At 41.6% G+C, this 16,301-nt stretch overlaps 1 protein-coding gene across 3 annotated transcripts in view; it reads left to right on the forward strand.

Annotated features, from left to right (window-relative positions):
* LOC114669201 (breakpoint cluster region protein-like) overlaps positions 1-16,301 on the forward strand; it is a 407,369-nt gene that overhangs the window by 196,155 nt on the left and 194,913 nt on the right. Inside the window, exons 15-18 of one of the 3 annotated variants that reach the window (XM_028825379.2) lie at positions 2,379-2,476; positions 2,834-2,965; positions 10,363-10,422; positions 11,724-11,833. The exons of the other annotated variants lie outside the window; for them this stretch is intronic. Of the exons in view, the coding sequence (XP_028681212.1) occupies positions 2,379-2,476; positions 2,834-2,965; positions 10,363-10,422; positions 11,724-11,833 (400 nt within the window). The remainder of the gene's footprint in view (positions 1-2,378; positions 2,477-2,833; positions 2,966-10,362; positions 10,423-11,723; positions 11,834-16,301) is intronic. 3 annotated transcript variants of the gene reach the window in all.

The raw sequence follows: 16,301 nt of genomic DNA on the forward strand, positions 1-16,301 counted from the left end.
GGTTACTCATGACTTCTCATTGTGGTTTTCAAATTCTCGGTTTTGGCAACTATCATCCACCAAATATTTGACTTTATTTATTTTTCCATTTGTCTAGTTGCCCAAAAATAAAAGCTTTATGACTAGCCTCTTCTTTAAGTGTTTACATTAATTTAAACATGTCAAACACACTCAAATTTAACATCTTCTCTGAGGCATGTATTCATCTTATAGTCTTTAATGCTTATAAACAGAATTCTCAGACTGAAAAGTGAAAACAAAGAAACTTTTATGAAGCGGTAAATTTACTGTAGTCTGGCAATTATTAAGCTACTTGAATCAACAATAGGCATATTTCCATGCACATCAATAACCAGTTAATTTACAGAAACCCAGTTCCTGAAATGCCCTCCTTTGGTTAGAGAATTCAGGTTATTGGCCTCTTAACTATGTTAACACAGGTAGATGTCACCGCAAATTACCCAGTTATGTGGCCATGTAAACCCTTAACCAGGTTACTGTTAAGGATTTTTTTTAGTCTGTCCGTTGCACTCTGCCTGTCTGCACATGTATTTTCTTCAAACATGCTTTCAATAGCAACAGGTAGAATTGTCCACAAAATACGTTACCTTAACAATGCCTTATTTTGGTTAGAGAATTCAGGTGGATATACAGTGGAACCTCGGGTCACGAACGTCTCGGACCACGTACAAATCGGGTTACGACCAAAAAAGTTCACCAAACTTTTGCATCTGTTCACGACCACACACTTGGGTGACGAACAAGCCAGTTTCCCTTCTTGTTCGTACGCGCTGATGATTTCCACATGTGTTCAGTCTCTCCCTGTGTGAAAGCGAGCGAGAGAGAGAGAGAAACTCAGAGAGAGAGCGAGAGAGAGAGAGAGCCCAAGCAGAAGAAGTAACTAAACATTTAATTTACTACAAGTAAGCCTGCGATTCGCTAGCGAATCGGAAATCCAAGAATGGCAATCAGTTTCTGTTCCGTCCAATATTTGGATGGATGACATATCATGGAGGGTGGGTGCGTCTGGGGAAATGTCATTTAATTCAATAAGCATATCTGTACTAAAGCGGTTTCGTTTTGTGCAGACGTGATTCTGTTGCCTTTGCTGACACTGACTGCTGGCAGAGTGGAGCACAGCAAGTGTAGTTTACAGGATGTGGTGTTCGTGTGCCAGCCACTGAGTCGGGGAAACCGCTGGGTTTGAGTCTGTGACCGTTATGTGATCTATATTACTGGCACAGTGGATTAGAGCAAGTGTAGTGAACAGGTTGTGTTGTTTGGGCACCACCTACTGACTCTGGGAAGCCGCTGCGTTTGACTCTGGGGCGTGTGCCACGGCGCAATATGCGCCTTGGTGGGAAGCCGCTGCGTGATTTTAGACGAATGTACGATGGCATCCAGTAATATACTCAGTTTACAGGTGGTGTAGTTTGGGCGCTTACAGGTTGTGTTGTTTGGGCGCCACCTACTGACACTGGGAAGCCGCTGCATTTGACTCTGGGGCGGGCGCCACAGCGCAGTACGTTGTGTTATTTGGGCGCCACCTACTGACTCTAGGAAGCCGCCGTGTTTGACTCTGGGGCGGGCGCCACAGCGCAGTACGTTGTGTTATTTGGGCGCCACCTACTGACTCTAGGAAGCCGCCGTGTTTGACTCTGGGGCGGGCGCCACAGCGCAGTACGTTGTGTTATTTGGGCACCGCCTACTGACTCTAGGAAGCCGCCGTGTTTTGGGAAGCCGCTGCGTTTGACTCTGGGGCGGGCGCCACAGCGCAGTACGTTGTGTTATTTGGGCGCCACCTACTGACTCTAGGAAGCCGCCATGTTTTGGGAAGCCACTGCGTTTGACTCTGGGGTGGGCGCCGCCGCGTTTTGGGAAGCTGCTGCGTTTGACTCTGGACTCTGGGGCGGGCACCAAGTCCGCAGTGCACATGCACCTTGGTGCGTCCGCCGTGCATAAATTAACTGTGGTTTAGTAATATAGATTACGCTGTGCAGTCAGTCTATGGTATAATTAACTATTTTTGTGCTTAAAAATCTTTAAAAAAATATATATTTACATACAGCTCGTATGGTCCGGAACGGATCAATTGTATTTACATACAATCCTATGGGGGAAATTACTTCGGGTCACGACCAAATCAGGTTGCAACCAGAGTTTTGGAACGAATTACGGTCGTGACCCGAGGTTCCACTGTACACTTTTTATGAGTGCGAGTGAGTGTGTGTGTGTGGCAAGCATGATTTCAATAAAAATTCTTAAGAACTCCTGCTAATTGTTTTCTCAATGTTTTTGCTCCTCTGTTTCATTTTTTTTCCCCCCCATCATTGTTTGCCTTGTAGTAGGACTTATTTGTGTGTTGTCTTTGTTTACAGACCTTTACTGTACCCTTGAAGTGGACTCATTTGGTTATTTTGTGAACAAAGCCAAGACGCGAGTCTATAGAGATACAACAGAGCCAAACTGGAATGAGGTAAGTTGTTGGCAAAAGTGAAAAGGTTATTTTGAGAAAGAGGGTCCTGTGGTGGGATTGTTGTTGTTACTTGTTGCATAAAGTAACTTTTGATTGCGTGTGCCTTGAAGAGATTAAGGCTCTGCAGCGTAGTATGGATTTTTAAAGTTAATTTCTTATGTGTAATAAATACATGCTCAGATTCCGATCTCAGGTGTGTGCTGCTCAGACCCTTAAAGAGCTGCTGTGTTCTCAGATGGTGTCCCTTTCAAACTTATAAACATGTATTTTATTTATGTTCCTTCACTTGTTAGCTTAAAATGGCTTTTAAGCCTGGATGTGTAGATTAATATTTTTTTTTTGGATGCCTTTGACTAGGAGTTTGAGATTGAACTGGAAGGCTCCCAGACACTGCGATTACTCTGTTATGAGAAATGTTACAATAAAACCAAGCTCAACAAAGAGGACGGAGAGAGCACCGATCGGATTATTGGTAAAGGTCAAATTCAGGTAGGACAGTATTTGTGTCATCTTTGCTGCATCATCTTGCACATTTTACTAAAGATGCAGAGGAAATCATTGTCGTGTGATGTGTATGATTAATTGCTTTCCAAAAGAATGCTTCCATTTCATATGATCACAAAGCCATTTCATCAGTCCACAGTTTTTAAGTGGAGAGAATTTTAAGTACTGTGGCTGCTCTCCAGCCAAGGTGACTCAAAAGGCACAATGCAGAATGGTCAGTGAAGTACAGTGACCCCCAGAGTAAACGCCAGTTGAAATCTTGAAGCAATCATTGGAACAGGTTGACATCTGTCTTCATGAGTCGCTGTACACAAAGCATTGAGCAGGCATGGTGTTCATGGCAGGACATCACGAAGGAAGCTGCTTCTCCTAAAAAAAAAAAAACTCCCAACTATATTGGGAAAATAGTTTGTGGACTGATGAAACTAAGGTTGGACTGTTAGGGAAGAATACAAAGCAGTACCTACGGCATTTAAAGGGTGCCACGTACCAACATGAAAACATCATCTCAAAGATGAAGAGCCATCATTGAGTGGAAAATAGATTTCCACTAGGGGGCTCCGCCCCATGCTCGCTTCGCTCGCCAACCCCTGGTCTTGGGTAACCCGAAATAGATTTGAAAGAGATTATTGTCGGTGTAACCCGAAATACATTGATGAATGTATGCGATATGTGCCTGCATTGCTTGCGGCATTTCAGACGCGCGCTGTAGGCGTCTGCGTCAGTTGTGGTCTTTCGTTTTAAACCCGTGCCTGCTTTGCTTCCGCAGTTTCTGACATGCGTTGTAGGCGTCTATGTACATTGTATTTGTTCATGCGGAGCTGTTTGGTTTTGGAGCCGAGACAGTTTTGCTTCTGCGGTTTCAGACGCGCGTTGTAGGTGCCTACGTCTATTGTTTTTATCCATGCGGGCTCGCTTTTGTAGCTCCGTTAGTTGAGCTGGATCGTTTTGGAGCCGTGACCGTGACTCCATGTTATCCGTTGTCTACCGTTAGTAATATGGATAATTGCACTTACTGTTAATACGGAGTGTTTTCTGTGGTTGTACCGTTAATAATGCATCACTGTAATGTGATTCACATATGCTATATGGTTTGGACGTGTGAGGATGCCGTACGTTTAATACGGAGAGTTCGTGGCGCGTTGTTGCTTCATGTCCTATTCAGAAGTGCGTTTTAAATGCCTGCGCCTTTCGTACTTTCCCGCGCCTTCCGTACTGTCTTTGTGGACCTGTGGGGCCTCCGTAGCCTCTTCCGTTTGACTCTTATTTGTGTGGCTGTGTCGTTAGTCGTTAGCTATGGGCGCGTTGTTGCTTCATTTCTCATTCACGTTAGTTGAGCTCTTTCGTTTTTGGTCCGTGACTCCTTCATTCGCGGTGGATAAGACTTCGCTTGCAGTTTATGGGACGCGTGCAGGCGCAGTACGTCTCATGGTCCCATCGCCGTGTACCTGCGTTCATATCCGGTTTATTCTCGGTTAGTAATATGGATGTTTATCGAGATGTCCTACATAATAATGTCAGTATAGCTTTGAAGCTCAGTTAACATTGAAGTTAATTTACTACAGCATGGGTTAAAATACAAACATCCGCTTTTTGGAGTGGCCCACTTTGAGCCCAGACCTTAACCCAACAGAGGTGCTATGGGATGACCTGACCTCTTTGTGATGTTGTGCTGAGTGAAAGGGAACTGTAAAAAATATTTTTTTGTGTGATGCATCAAAATGTAAATTTTCTCAAAGGGAGCAGATGACTTTTGTACTTCAAATGTAGATATGTACTGTGCAGTAATTTGCTGAATGAACATTTACAGAAAGAACATTTAATTTTCATGTTACAATGTTAAAAAGAGACATTGCCAACAAAAAAAGACTTCCTGTCCAATGACATGTAATCCAGAGCTGCGAATGCTTGTATCCCAGGAATTCATCCATCCATTATCCAACCCGCTATATCCTAACTTACAGGGGGTCTGCTGGAGCCAATCCCAGCCAACACAGGGCGCAAGGCAGGAAACAAACCCCGGCAAGGGCGCCAGCCCACCGCAGGGCACACACCCACACACCAAGCACAATTTAGAATCAACAATGCACCTAACCTGCATGTCTTTGGACTGTGGGAGGAAACCCATGCAGACACGGGGAGAACATGCAAACTCCACGCAAGGAGGACTCGGGAGGCGAACCCAGGTGTCCTAACTGTGATGCAGCAGCGCTACCCACTACACCACCGTGCCGCCCTATTCCAGAAATTACAACTCCTTTAAAGAATGCAAGATTACACCACTTTTCTGATTTTTTTTTCTCATCCCCTAAATGGTGCATGCTTGCATCTCCGTTGAATACTGATGAATACTGATGAAACAAGTGGCACTGCTAAATAGTTCTTCAAATTGGTTCTCCACCACTCCTTCGTTAGCCGCTTAGATCTCTCGTTACAGCATCCTGTAGTTGGTTACTCGTGACTTCTCATTGTGGTTTTCCAATTCTCAGTTTTGGCAACTCTCATCCACCAAATATTTGGCTTTAATTATTGTTCCACTTATCTAGTTCCCAAAAAATAAATGCTTTATGACAAGTCTATTCTTTAAGTGATTACATTATTTAAACATGCCAAACTCATTCAAATTTAACATCTTCTCTGAGGCATGTTACTGTCATGAATGCTTATAAACAGAATTCTCAGACTAAAAAGTAAAAAAAAAATGTCTGTAGCAGTAAGTTTAGTGTAGTTTGGCAATTATTAAGCTACTTGAATAAACAATGCGCATTAATCACCCGGTTATTAATAGAAACCCAGTTCTTGGAATGCCTTATTTTGGTTAGAGAATTCAGGTTGTAGATCAAGCACAGGAAAGAAATCTCTGAGTCAGAAAGTTTGTTTTAAAATATTTAATGAAAATTCAAAGCAAGCAATCCATACAAGAATAAAGAAAAAAGTTGTTACACACGTAGAATAAAAGGCAAAAAAAAAAAAGAAAAAACATATCTTCCCTAAACTTAGCTTTTCTTGTAAAACTTTAGTTGTTTCTATACTTTAAGATTCTTAACTTCTTTTTAAATGTACGGCGCAGCACTTTCAATTAAGTGCTTTGTCTTGCATGTTACTTAGTACACAAAACACGCACACAAGGTACTCAAGGCACAGTTTAAAAAATTGAGCCCTCTACACCTTACACATGACAAGGCTGTTCACTAACTGACAATAATTTAGTCAGAGAAGTTAGAAATAGCTAGAATATACCAATACAAGTCAACTGATGGGGGTTATAGCAACCTCCCATAGATTATGGACTATCATTTAGTAAAACATTTATGAAACTTATGTAACTAGGAAATGGCTCTTACACAGGTTATTGGCCTCATAACCCAAGTGAACACAGGTAGATTTAACAGCAAATTACCCAATTACGTGGCCATGTAAACCCTTAACTGGGTTCCTGTTACACATGTATTTCCTTGACACGCGCTTTCAATAGCAATGAGTAGAATTGTCCACAAAATACATTTCCTGAGGGCAATCGTAATATTCCTTCTCCTGCTAGAAATAATCTGTCTGAAAATTTCAGAAATTACTAAATTGTTGTTGATGAGCTGAACGTACAGTGCTAAGCTCCGCAACACAATCTTAGGAGCGGAAGGGCAACATGTTAAAAGTAAACATGCATTATGTAGTCTGATTACGTTTTAAAGGAACAAGTCACCTAACGCATATGTTATCTTATTGAAATAAAGAGACCTACATTGTTATTATTCCAGCATTATGTACCAGTATGTTGTTCCTTTGCAGGGCTCAGTTACACAGCCACGCAGAAAAAAATCCAAAAACAGACCTATAAATAAAGCATCAGTTTGACTAAGCATATTTATAAAACACAAGGAAATGATCACATGCTTGGCAATTCTAAATTGGCCCTAGTGTGTGCTTGGTGTGTGTGTGTGTTTGTGTGTGTCCTGCGGTGGGTTGGCACCCTGCCCGGGATTGGTTCCTGCCTTGTGCCCTGTGTTGGCTGAGATTGGCTCCACCAGACCCCTGTGACCCTGTGTTCAGATTCAGCGGGTTGGGAAATGGATGGATGGATGGATGATCACATACGTCTTGCTTATTTTCAGATTCACAGATTTTGTTTTGCGTAGTTTAATGACGTTGGAGCATTTTGACAAAGGAGAACTTTGGAAGATTACTTGCCCATGTAGATGCAAAAGTTTAAGAAATCAGGGTTCTACCTTAACCTGTTTTATGGGCGGCACAGTGGCGCAGTGGTAGCTCTGCTGCCTCACAGTTAGGAGACCTGGATTCGCTTCCCGGGTCCTCCTTGCGTGGAGTTTGCATGTTCTCCCTGTGTCTGCGTGGGTTTCCTCCCACAGTCCAAAGACATGCAGGTTAGGTGGATGGGTGATTCTAAATTGGCCCTAGTGTGTGTGCTTGGTGTTTGTGTGTGTCCTGCGGTGGGTTGGCACCCTTCCCGGGATTGGTTCCTGCCCTGTGTTGGCTGGGATTGGCTCCAGCAGACCCCCGTGACCCTGTGTTCGGATCCAGCAAGTTGGAAAATGGATACCTTAACCTGTTTATGTGTGTGCATTTAAACACACTCAATTTCCACAGTTTCTTATTTCTAATATTTTAACTTAGTGCAAGTATGATGAACATCTGTAGTCATAGTGTAGAAAAGGCGCTATATAGTCGCCCGACCCGGCACAGAAGAACACAGAGGCACATACTGTATAAAGCACAAGGACTTTTATTTTTCTCTTCACCCGTGGGCGCACGTCTTCTTCCCTGTGACCCACAGGCAATACACAGTCCCAAACCACACTTTTTCACAAAACACAACAATCCTTCCTTTTCACCACCACTCCTCCACAAGCGTCGTCTCCTTCCTCCCAACTCTGTCTGTCTGAGTGGTGGTGGCCGGCCCTTTTTATATCCCACCCGGTAGCGTTCCAGGTGCTTGACCACCTGGTTCTAATTGCACTTCCGGGTGGGGCTGAAGATTCGACCAGCCAGGCTGCAGACTCCACGCAGCTGGCCCTAGCGGCCATCCGAGCCCCCAACCAGGCTGTGGAGGACTCCATCTCCCATGGAGCCATGCGCTAGGTTGGGGAATCATCGTCCGCCAGGGAGGCTGCCACCAAGTGTCCCAGGGGAGGTATTGAACTGTCCATGGCTGCTCCCCCGGAACAGATGCAGCAGGGGCGTCCCTGCCGGGCATGGGACCCGGCTGTCCATTACAATAGCTTAAAATGTAAATGTTTGATATTATATGTCAACACAACCCCACCGCTCACATAAATAGAATGAATAACCCCGGCTTGGGAGAGTTGATGTGGACATACGGGCTTAAAGGTGAGGTATGGAGAGATAAGCCAAGTGGCAGTTTCTATGACTACCTTCAGAAAGAAGATAAAACCATTCCAGCTGACCATAGCCCATAGCCTCTGCGTTAATTAGTTCATATGGGAAGTATTAATCATCTGTCTGTCAACCTTCTTGCCATTCACAAGGCGTTTTTGTCCTACTAACAAAGACAAGTGGCATTTTTTGTGACACTAGAGCCATGCCGACAATAAGCTTAGCTTTATTATTAAACACCAAAATGTTAAACGTGTAGAGGATTTTCCAGGTGAATTACTATGTATCGAGTATCTAGCCAGATTCATAAGCATTGTAACCAATAAAAGAAAAAAAAATCCCTTTCTGCTTGCCAGTGAAATCTATGCAGGCAGGCGGAGTTTTCAGGCGACGCATCACCCATGACTACCAGACGGCTCATTAAAGAGCGCGCTCAGCTATTGGTGTTACCCACGGGTGTTGCATTCAGATGTGAGGGAGCCTCCATTGTGCAGAAGAGAAAGCAGAAAGGCTGAAAAACTGCATGGAAACAGGAAAGCCTATGAATAACAATGAAGCTGGCAACATCTCCTGCTTTGTTTGGCCACGTGACCTGGAGACCGAAGAAAGGGGGGCCGAGGCTTTCACATGCATTGAGCCTTAATGAGAGGACAGGACGGTGCCTCAGCTCCAGCGTTGCCGGCTGTAATTGGAGATGATTAAAGTGCTTAAATATGAATGAGACAGCAGCGGGAATGAAACTTGCAGTGCTTGGCTTACGGCTCCTATTTAGAAGCCTATTAGATCTGAAAAGGTTTAGCTTTATAATTTGTATGTATGCAGACAAAAAAATAAATAAAAATAGCATATAATGGGTGCATCTTAATAAAATATACTGTAGCAACCTTGCCATTGTATGTAATTGTATTAGACAGCAAATTAAGATTCTTTTTAGCAGGATGGATAATCAACAAATAGTACTATGACACCCAAAAGAATTAAAAAAAATATATATCCCCCTTGATTAATGGAACTGGCTTTTAGTTTGTGTGTTTTTAAATTTGGTGAGCCCTTTGTGGACTGACACCCAGAGCTGCCAGGCTGGGGTGTGGCAGAGCAGACCGTCATTCGCAGTTTGGCAGGTTTCCCAGTGTCATTTATCTGGGCTGTGTGCAGCTGCCTATCATGATGGCTTTCCCAGTCTTCAAAATAGTTTGTCTTTAGGGGGCCTAGAGCAGTCGTTCAAACAGAAAGACTTCTTGTTTGTCATCCAAAAACAAAAATCAAATGAAGACTTGGGCACAAAATTCCACATCGATATGACGGATGCCTTCATCAGAGAAGACCGATGGATTATACTGTCAGCTGTTGCTGCACATTAGGATATCAGCTATGGTTCTTCACCCGCCATAATGCAGGATGACTTGGGGTATGTAATGTTTGTGCAAGATGGCTGCCCAAAAAGCTTACTGGTCTGCACAAGCCAACATCCTTGGGTGAACTTCATCACGTTTCACTCCTTCTCCCCAAATTTATCTCATGATGGGGGCGTTGTACAACAACAATGCAGTCCTGCACTGGAGCGACCATGTGTATTTGTACTAGACTAAGGGGTAGAGCACTTTCTGTGTGTATTCAAACTACCCATGAGCCTTCGTGAGTGTGTTGTATTGTGTTAGCTTATATCTGTTGCGGTTACTGCTGAATTGCCTTTACTTTTTCATTTTCCCTCATAATCAAAAAATACTTTTCAAGACAAGCTTATTATTCTCATTTGTGTAGTACATTGCTGGTTGGCCACTTTGTAAAATAGCACAAGCTAGAAATTAGGCAAGTGTCTGGCTAAAAACTTCAGATACAGGAACTTTGAATCATTTAATTAGGTGGTTATGGAAACAATAATGTCTAAAGATAGCTAAACTTGAGAAGTCTATATTTGAGAGAGAGAGAGAGACAGTATTTGAATTATTATTATTATTATTATTTGCTATAAATTAACAAATGAGTGTCCCATATAAATGACAATATTTTAAATTCCTTTTGTTTTAATGCAGCTGGACCCACAGTCTTTACAAGACAAAGATTGGCAGAGGACTTTGATATCAATGAATGGGGTGAGTGGAATCTAGATAGATAGATAGATAGATAGATAGATAGATAGATAGATAGATAGATAGATAGATAGATAGATAGATAGATAGATAGATAGATAGATAGATAGATAGATGTGAAAGGCACTATAAGATAGATAGATAGATAGATAGATAGATAGATAGATAGATAGATAGATAGATAGATAGATAGATAGATAGATAGATAGATAGATACTTTATTAATCCCAAGGGGAAATTTACATACTCCAGCAGCAGCAGCATGCTGATAAAGAAAATATTAAATTAAAGAGTGATAACAATGCAGGTATAACAGACAATAACATTGTATAATGTTAAAGTTTATACACCCAAACCCCCCCCCCCCCCCACCCCCGGTGGAATTGAAGAGTCGCATAGTGTGAGGGAGGAATGATCTCCTCAGTCTGTCAGTGGAGCAGGACGGTGACAGCAGTCTGTCGCTGAAGCTGCTCCTCTGTCTGGAGATGATCCTGTTCAGTGGATGCAGTGGATTCTCCACGATTGACAGGAGTCTGCTCAGCACCCGTTGCTCTGCCACGGATGTCAAATTGTCCAGCTTCATGCCTACAATAGAGCCTGCCTTCCTCACCAGTTTGTCCAGGCGTGAGGCGTCCTTCTTCTTTATGCTGCCTCCCCAGCACACCACCGTGTAGAAGAGGGCGCTCGCCACAACTGTCTGATAGAACATCTGAAGCATCTTATTGCAGATGTTGAAGGACGCCAGCCTTCTAAGGAAGTATAGTCGGCTCTGTCCTCTCTTGCACAGAGCATCAATACTGCTTTTTCTTGGAACAACTCTGAAGATGAGGAAGATAGCTTTGTATCGTATTTTTATGTGATTGAAAAACTCTTCCATAACAACTCAATGTGTGATATAAATACAGTAAAAAGAATTACAACGACACAAGAACAGAAAATCAGAAAGATGTCAAGAACCAAGGAAGCAACCTTGGGGCCTTCTTTTTAAGGCAAAATTAAATTCCTACCGATATGGCAAACTCTTGTTTTTTCTTTCTGAATGCTGCTAATTGCTTCACAAGTATAATAAACTACTAATAGTTAAAAAGTGATGTGCCACTGTTATGCAAAGTAATATTTTCTCAATTTTGCTTCTTCTGTTTCCACCATACTGGAAATATCTGCATTACTTTATTTTTGCATCTTGTTGTTCATTTATTTTTGTTTTGCTACCTGGTGGGTTGAGAAAAGTGCAAATACAGTATTTATGTGAGGAGAATTGTTTATTGAGCCGCTTTGATGAAATTCATTTTTTCAATTCACAGATTGAGATCAAACTCTCTATGAAGTTCACCAGTCGGGAGCTTAGTCTTAAGAGAATGCCATCAAGAAAGCAAACTGGAGTATTTGGTGTTAAAATTGGAGTTGTAACAAAGTAAGTAGAACATAAGAAATTTTTACAAAAGAGAGGAAACCATTCAGTTCATCAAGCCAGTTTGTTTACCTAATATCTAAGATGTCCCCAATGTCTTATCCAGTTTCTTCTTAAAGATTGTCAAAGTTTTTGCTTCAGCTCCTGGTCTCAGTAGTTACATCCTGAGTCCCAAAACTCTTTGCGTAAAGAAATGCTTCCTGGCTACTGTTTCAAATACACATCCCCTTAATGTCCACTGATGTCCTTAGGTATGTGATTCATCCTCGTGTTGCTGGATCTACTTTACAAGTGCCTTTGAGGATTTTAAATACCTGAATTGGGTCCCCACACAGTCTCCTTTGTTCGAGTATAAACAGCCCATTTAGACAACTCATGTAACCTTTGTTGCATGTGTTTTGGATTTGATAAGTACGTACTTGGAGAACACCTGGAAAACTGTTAGGAGTGTGCTATTTGAAGTGGTAGTTGTCTGGCTAGGAAGGCGAGGTTAAGGATCCCAGAGCAGTGAAGTATCTGCAATGATCACTGCAGCACAAGACTGGCCAAAATAGGAACTATAAATAAAATATAAAAGTGCCCTGTTTTAAATCTGAAGTCAAAATGAAATGTATAAACGTACTCAGTAAAAATTAAAAGGTTATGTTTATGGAAAAATATATCTAAATATATACAGTCATATGAAAAACTTTGGGAACCCCTCTCAGCCTGCATAATAATTGACTCTCCGTTCAACAATAAAGATAACAGTGGTATGTCTTTCATTTCCTAGGAACATCTGAGTACTGCGGTGTTTTCCGAACAAAGATTTTTAGTGACGCAGTATTTAGTTGTATGAAATTAAATCAAATGTGAAAAACTGGCTGTGCACAAATGTGGGTCCCCTTGTCATTGTGCTGATTTGAATGCCTGTCACTGCTCAATGCTGATTGGTTGATGAGCTCATTAACCCTTCATAGACAGGTGTGTCCAATCATGAGATATAAAGGTATTTAAGGTGGTCAATTACAAGTTGTGCTTCCTTCCCTTTGACTCTCCTCTGAAGAGTGATAGCATGGGATCCTCAAAGCAACTCTCCAAAGATTTGAAAACAAAGATTGTTGAATCTCCTGGTTTAGGGGAAGGCTACAAAAAGCTATCTCAGAGGTTTAAACTGTCAGTTTCAACTGTAAGGAATGGAATCAGCAAATGGAAGGCCACAGGCACAGTTGCTGTTAAACCCAGCAGGTCTGGCAGGCCAAGAAAAATACAGGAGCGGCATATGAGCAGGATTGTGAGAATGGTGACAGACAACCCACAGATCACCTCCAAAGACCTGCAAGAACATCTTGCTACCGATGGTGTATCTGTACATCGCTCTACAATTCAGCGCAATTTCCACAAAGAACATCTGTATGGCAGGGTGATGAGAAAGAAGCCCTTTCTGCACTCACGCCACAAACAGAGTTGCTTGTTGTATGCCAATGCTCATTTGGACAAGCCAGATTCATTTTGGAACAAAGTGCTTTGGACTGAGGAGACAAAAATTGAGTTACTTGGTCATGACAAAAAGCGCTTTGCATGGCAGAAGAAGAACACCACATAACAAGAAAAACACCTGCTACCTACTGTCAAATTTGGTGGAAGTTCCATCATGCTGTGGGGCTGTGTGGCTAGTTCAGAGACTGGGGCCCTTGTTAAAGTCGAGGGTCAGATGAATTCAACCCAACATCAACAAATTCTTCAGGATAATGTTCAAGCATCAGTCACAAAGTTGAAGTTACGCAGAGGTTGGATATTCCAACAAGACAACGACCCAAAACACAGTTGGAAATCTACAAAGGCATTCATGCAGAGGGAGAAGTACAATGTTCTGGAATGGCCGTCACAGTCCCCTGACTTGAATATCATCAAAAATCTATGGGATGGTTTGAAGCAGGCTGTCCATCAAATTGAACTGAACTGGAGAGATTTTGTATGAAGAATGGTCAACAATACCTCCATCCAGAATCGGACACTCATCAAAGGCTATAGGAGGACAGCGTCTAGAGGCTGTTAGATTTACAAAAGGAGGCTCAACTAAGTATTGATGTCATATCTCTGTTGCGGTGCCCAAATTTTTGCACCTGTCTAATTTTGTTATGATGCATATTGCATATTTTCTGTTAATCCAATAAACTTAATGTCACTGCTGAAATCCTACTGTTTCCATAAGGCATGTCACATATTAAAAGGAAGTTGCTACTTTGAAAGCTCAGCCAATGAGAAACAAAAATCCAAAGAATTAAGAGGGGTTCCCAACTTTTTCATGTGACTGTGTGTATGTACAGTATGTATATGTATGTGTGTGTATATATATATATATATATATATATATATTGTGAATTTCCCATCGGGATTAATAAAGTATCTATCTATCTATCTATCTATCTATCTATCTATCTATCTATCTATCTATCTATCTATCTATCTATATATATATATATATATATATATATATATATATATATATATATATATATATATATATAGTGGAACGTGTCCCGGACACAGACAAACGGACACGTTCAAATCACCCACAACATCGTTTATTTTCCATATTTACAGTGCACACTCTAACCTCAAAGTCCCCAAATGTCCAGGCCCTCAAACAATGCCTCGTCTTCCTTCAGGCCGCCTCCTTGCCTCCTCCAAGATCTCATCCTTTGTTCTCTCCCGACTCCGGCCCCTGAATGGAGGGAGGCGGCCCCTTTTATAGTCACTCGGATGTGCTCCAGGTGCCTCCCCACAATCTACCGCCGGCACTCCCCAGTGTGGCGGAAGTGCCAGCTGGCGCCCCCGGAAGCACTCCTGGTGTCCCCGATCTTCTTCCCTCCAGCACTTCCGGGTGTGGCAGAAGTGCTGAGGTCCAGGGCTCCTTAGGCATTGGGGCGCCCCCTGGCGGTGACCACGGGCCCATAGCCACCAGGGCGGTCGCCCCCATGTGGTCTGGGGGAGGCATAAGCCCTCCTCCGGGTTGCCCCCCCAGCCAACTGTGACAATATATATATATATATATATATATATATATATATATATATATATATATATATATATATATATATGTATATTTATATATATATATGTATATTTATATATATATATGTATATATATATATATATGTATATTTATATATATATATGTATATATATATATATATGTATATGTATATATGTATATATATATGTATATGTATATGTATATGTATATATGTATATATATATATGTATTAATCGATTAAGATCAGAATTCGTCTTACAGGTAGTACAGGATGAGGCCAGTGCAGTACCAAACCACACTTACTTGAGTCTTATGTTTTGTTTTTTTAGTGTATCCACCATAAAATATTACAAAATATTCAAAAATAGCAAGTTTGTGATACCAAAAGTAATTATGTTTTGGATATCCAGTATATTATTAAGATTTTTAGAAAGTCTTAAAATTAATCCAGTGGTTTAAAATGAAGGAAAATCTTGTTAAACCACAAAGGAAAACAGGGAAAGGTGGAAGGATATTAAAAACAAAAATAGAAATACTGTGGGTGCTTTTTTTGTGGATATTGTTTGCTATACTAGTCAACTGCTGAGATCTCAGTAAACCAAACATTCAATTTTGTATAATTGCAGCTCCCACCAAGGATGAGTAATATTTATGTTTGTCAAACACAACTTAACTTGACTGCGTAATTTGTACCAAAAAAAAAAATGACAGGCTCAACTGGGTTATGACTGAAAACACCTGCATCTGTGTTCAGGCTTTTATTACAGACCACTCACTGATAATGCTGCTGTAAGAAAGCTGAGATGAATCAGAAGTCTAAATTATAGAGACGGGATAGCAATGCACACAACACTTGATGACATTTGGTAATCCTTCCATCAGGTTTGTAACCTTATTGTCCAGTTCAGGGTCATGGGGAGCCATTGCCCACCCTGTCGTCATTGGGTACAAGGCAGAAACCAACCCTAGAGGCTCACTTTTCAGAAGCCGTGGTGGAATTTGAGTGACTTAACGTTGTGTTTATTACAAGCTGCCCATGGTAGGTTCTGTTAAACAACGTATCTTGGATCAGAGAAATGCACATACACTGTGTACCCAGTGAGGTAAAACATTTGCCCCAAGATTTACTGGTCAAGTGCATAAAGCATAGCAAATAAGGTTTTAGATGACTATGACGTTATTCTAATACCAGAACAAGAATGAGGTTATAAGTGATGAGGGAACTTATTACTGAGTAAAAGCACAGTGTTTGGAGTCTTCTAGCATAGCAAGTCAATAATTAAACACTGCTTCTTAAGAGCAGCTTGAAGGATGCGCAGAGAACATGGGAGTGGAATGAATGCAAACAACACTGATTAGGTATTGTCCCTTTGAAGGATGGTTTCAAGTAGGCCATATATTGTGGAGAGGATCACATTGCCTACAAATACAGTAAATCTTCCACAGTAGGTA

Source organism: Erpetoichthys calabaricus, chromosome 18 (genome assembly GCF_900747795.2).
Source record: "Erpetoichthys calabaricus chromosome 18, fErpCal1.3, whole genome shotgun sequence".
NCBI classification, from domain to species: Eukaryota; Metazoa; Chordata; class Cladistia; order Polypteriformes; family Polypteridae; genus Erpetoichthys; species Erpetoichthys calabaricus.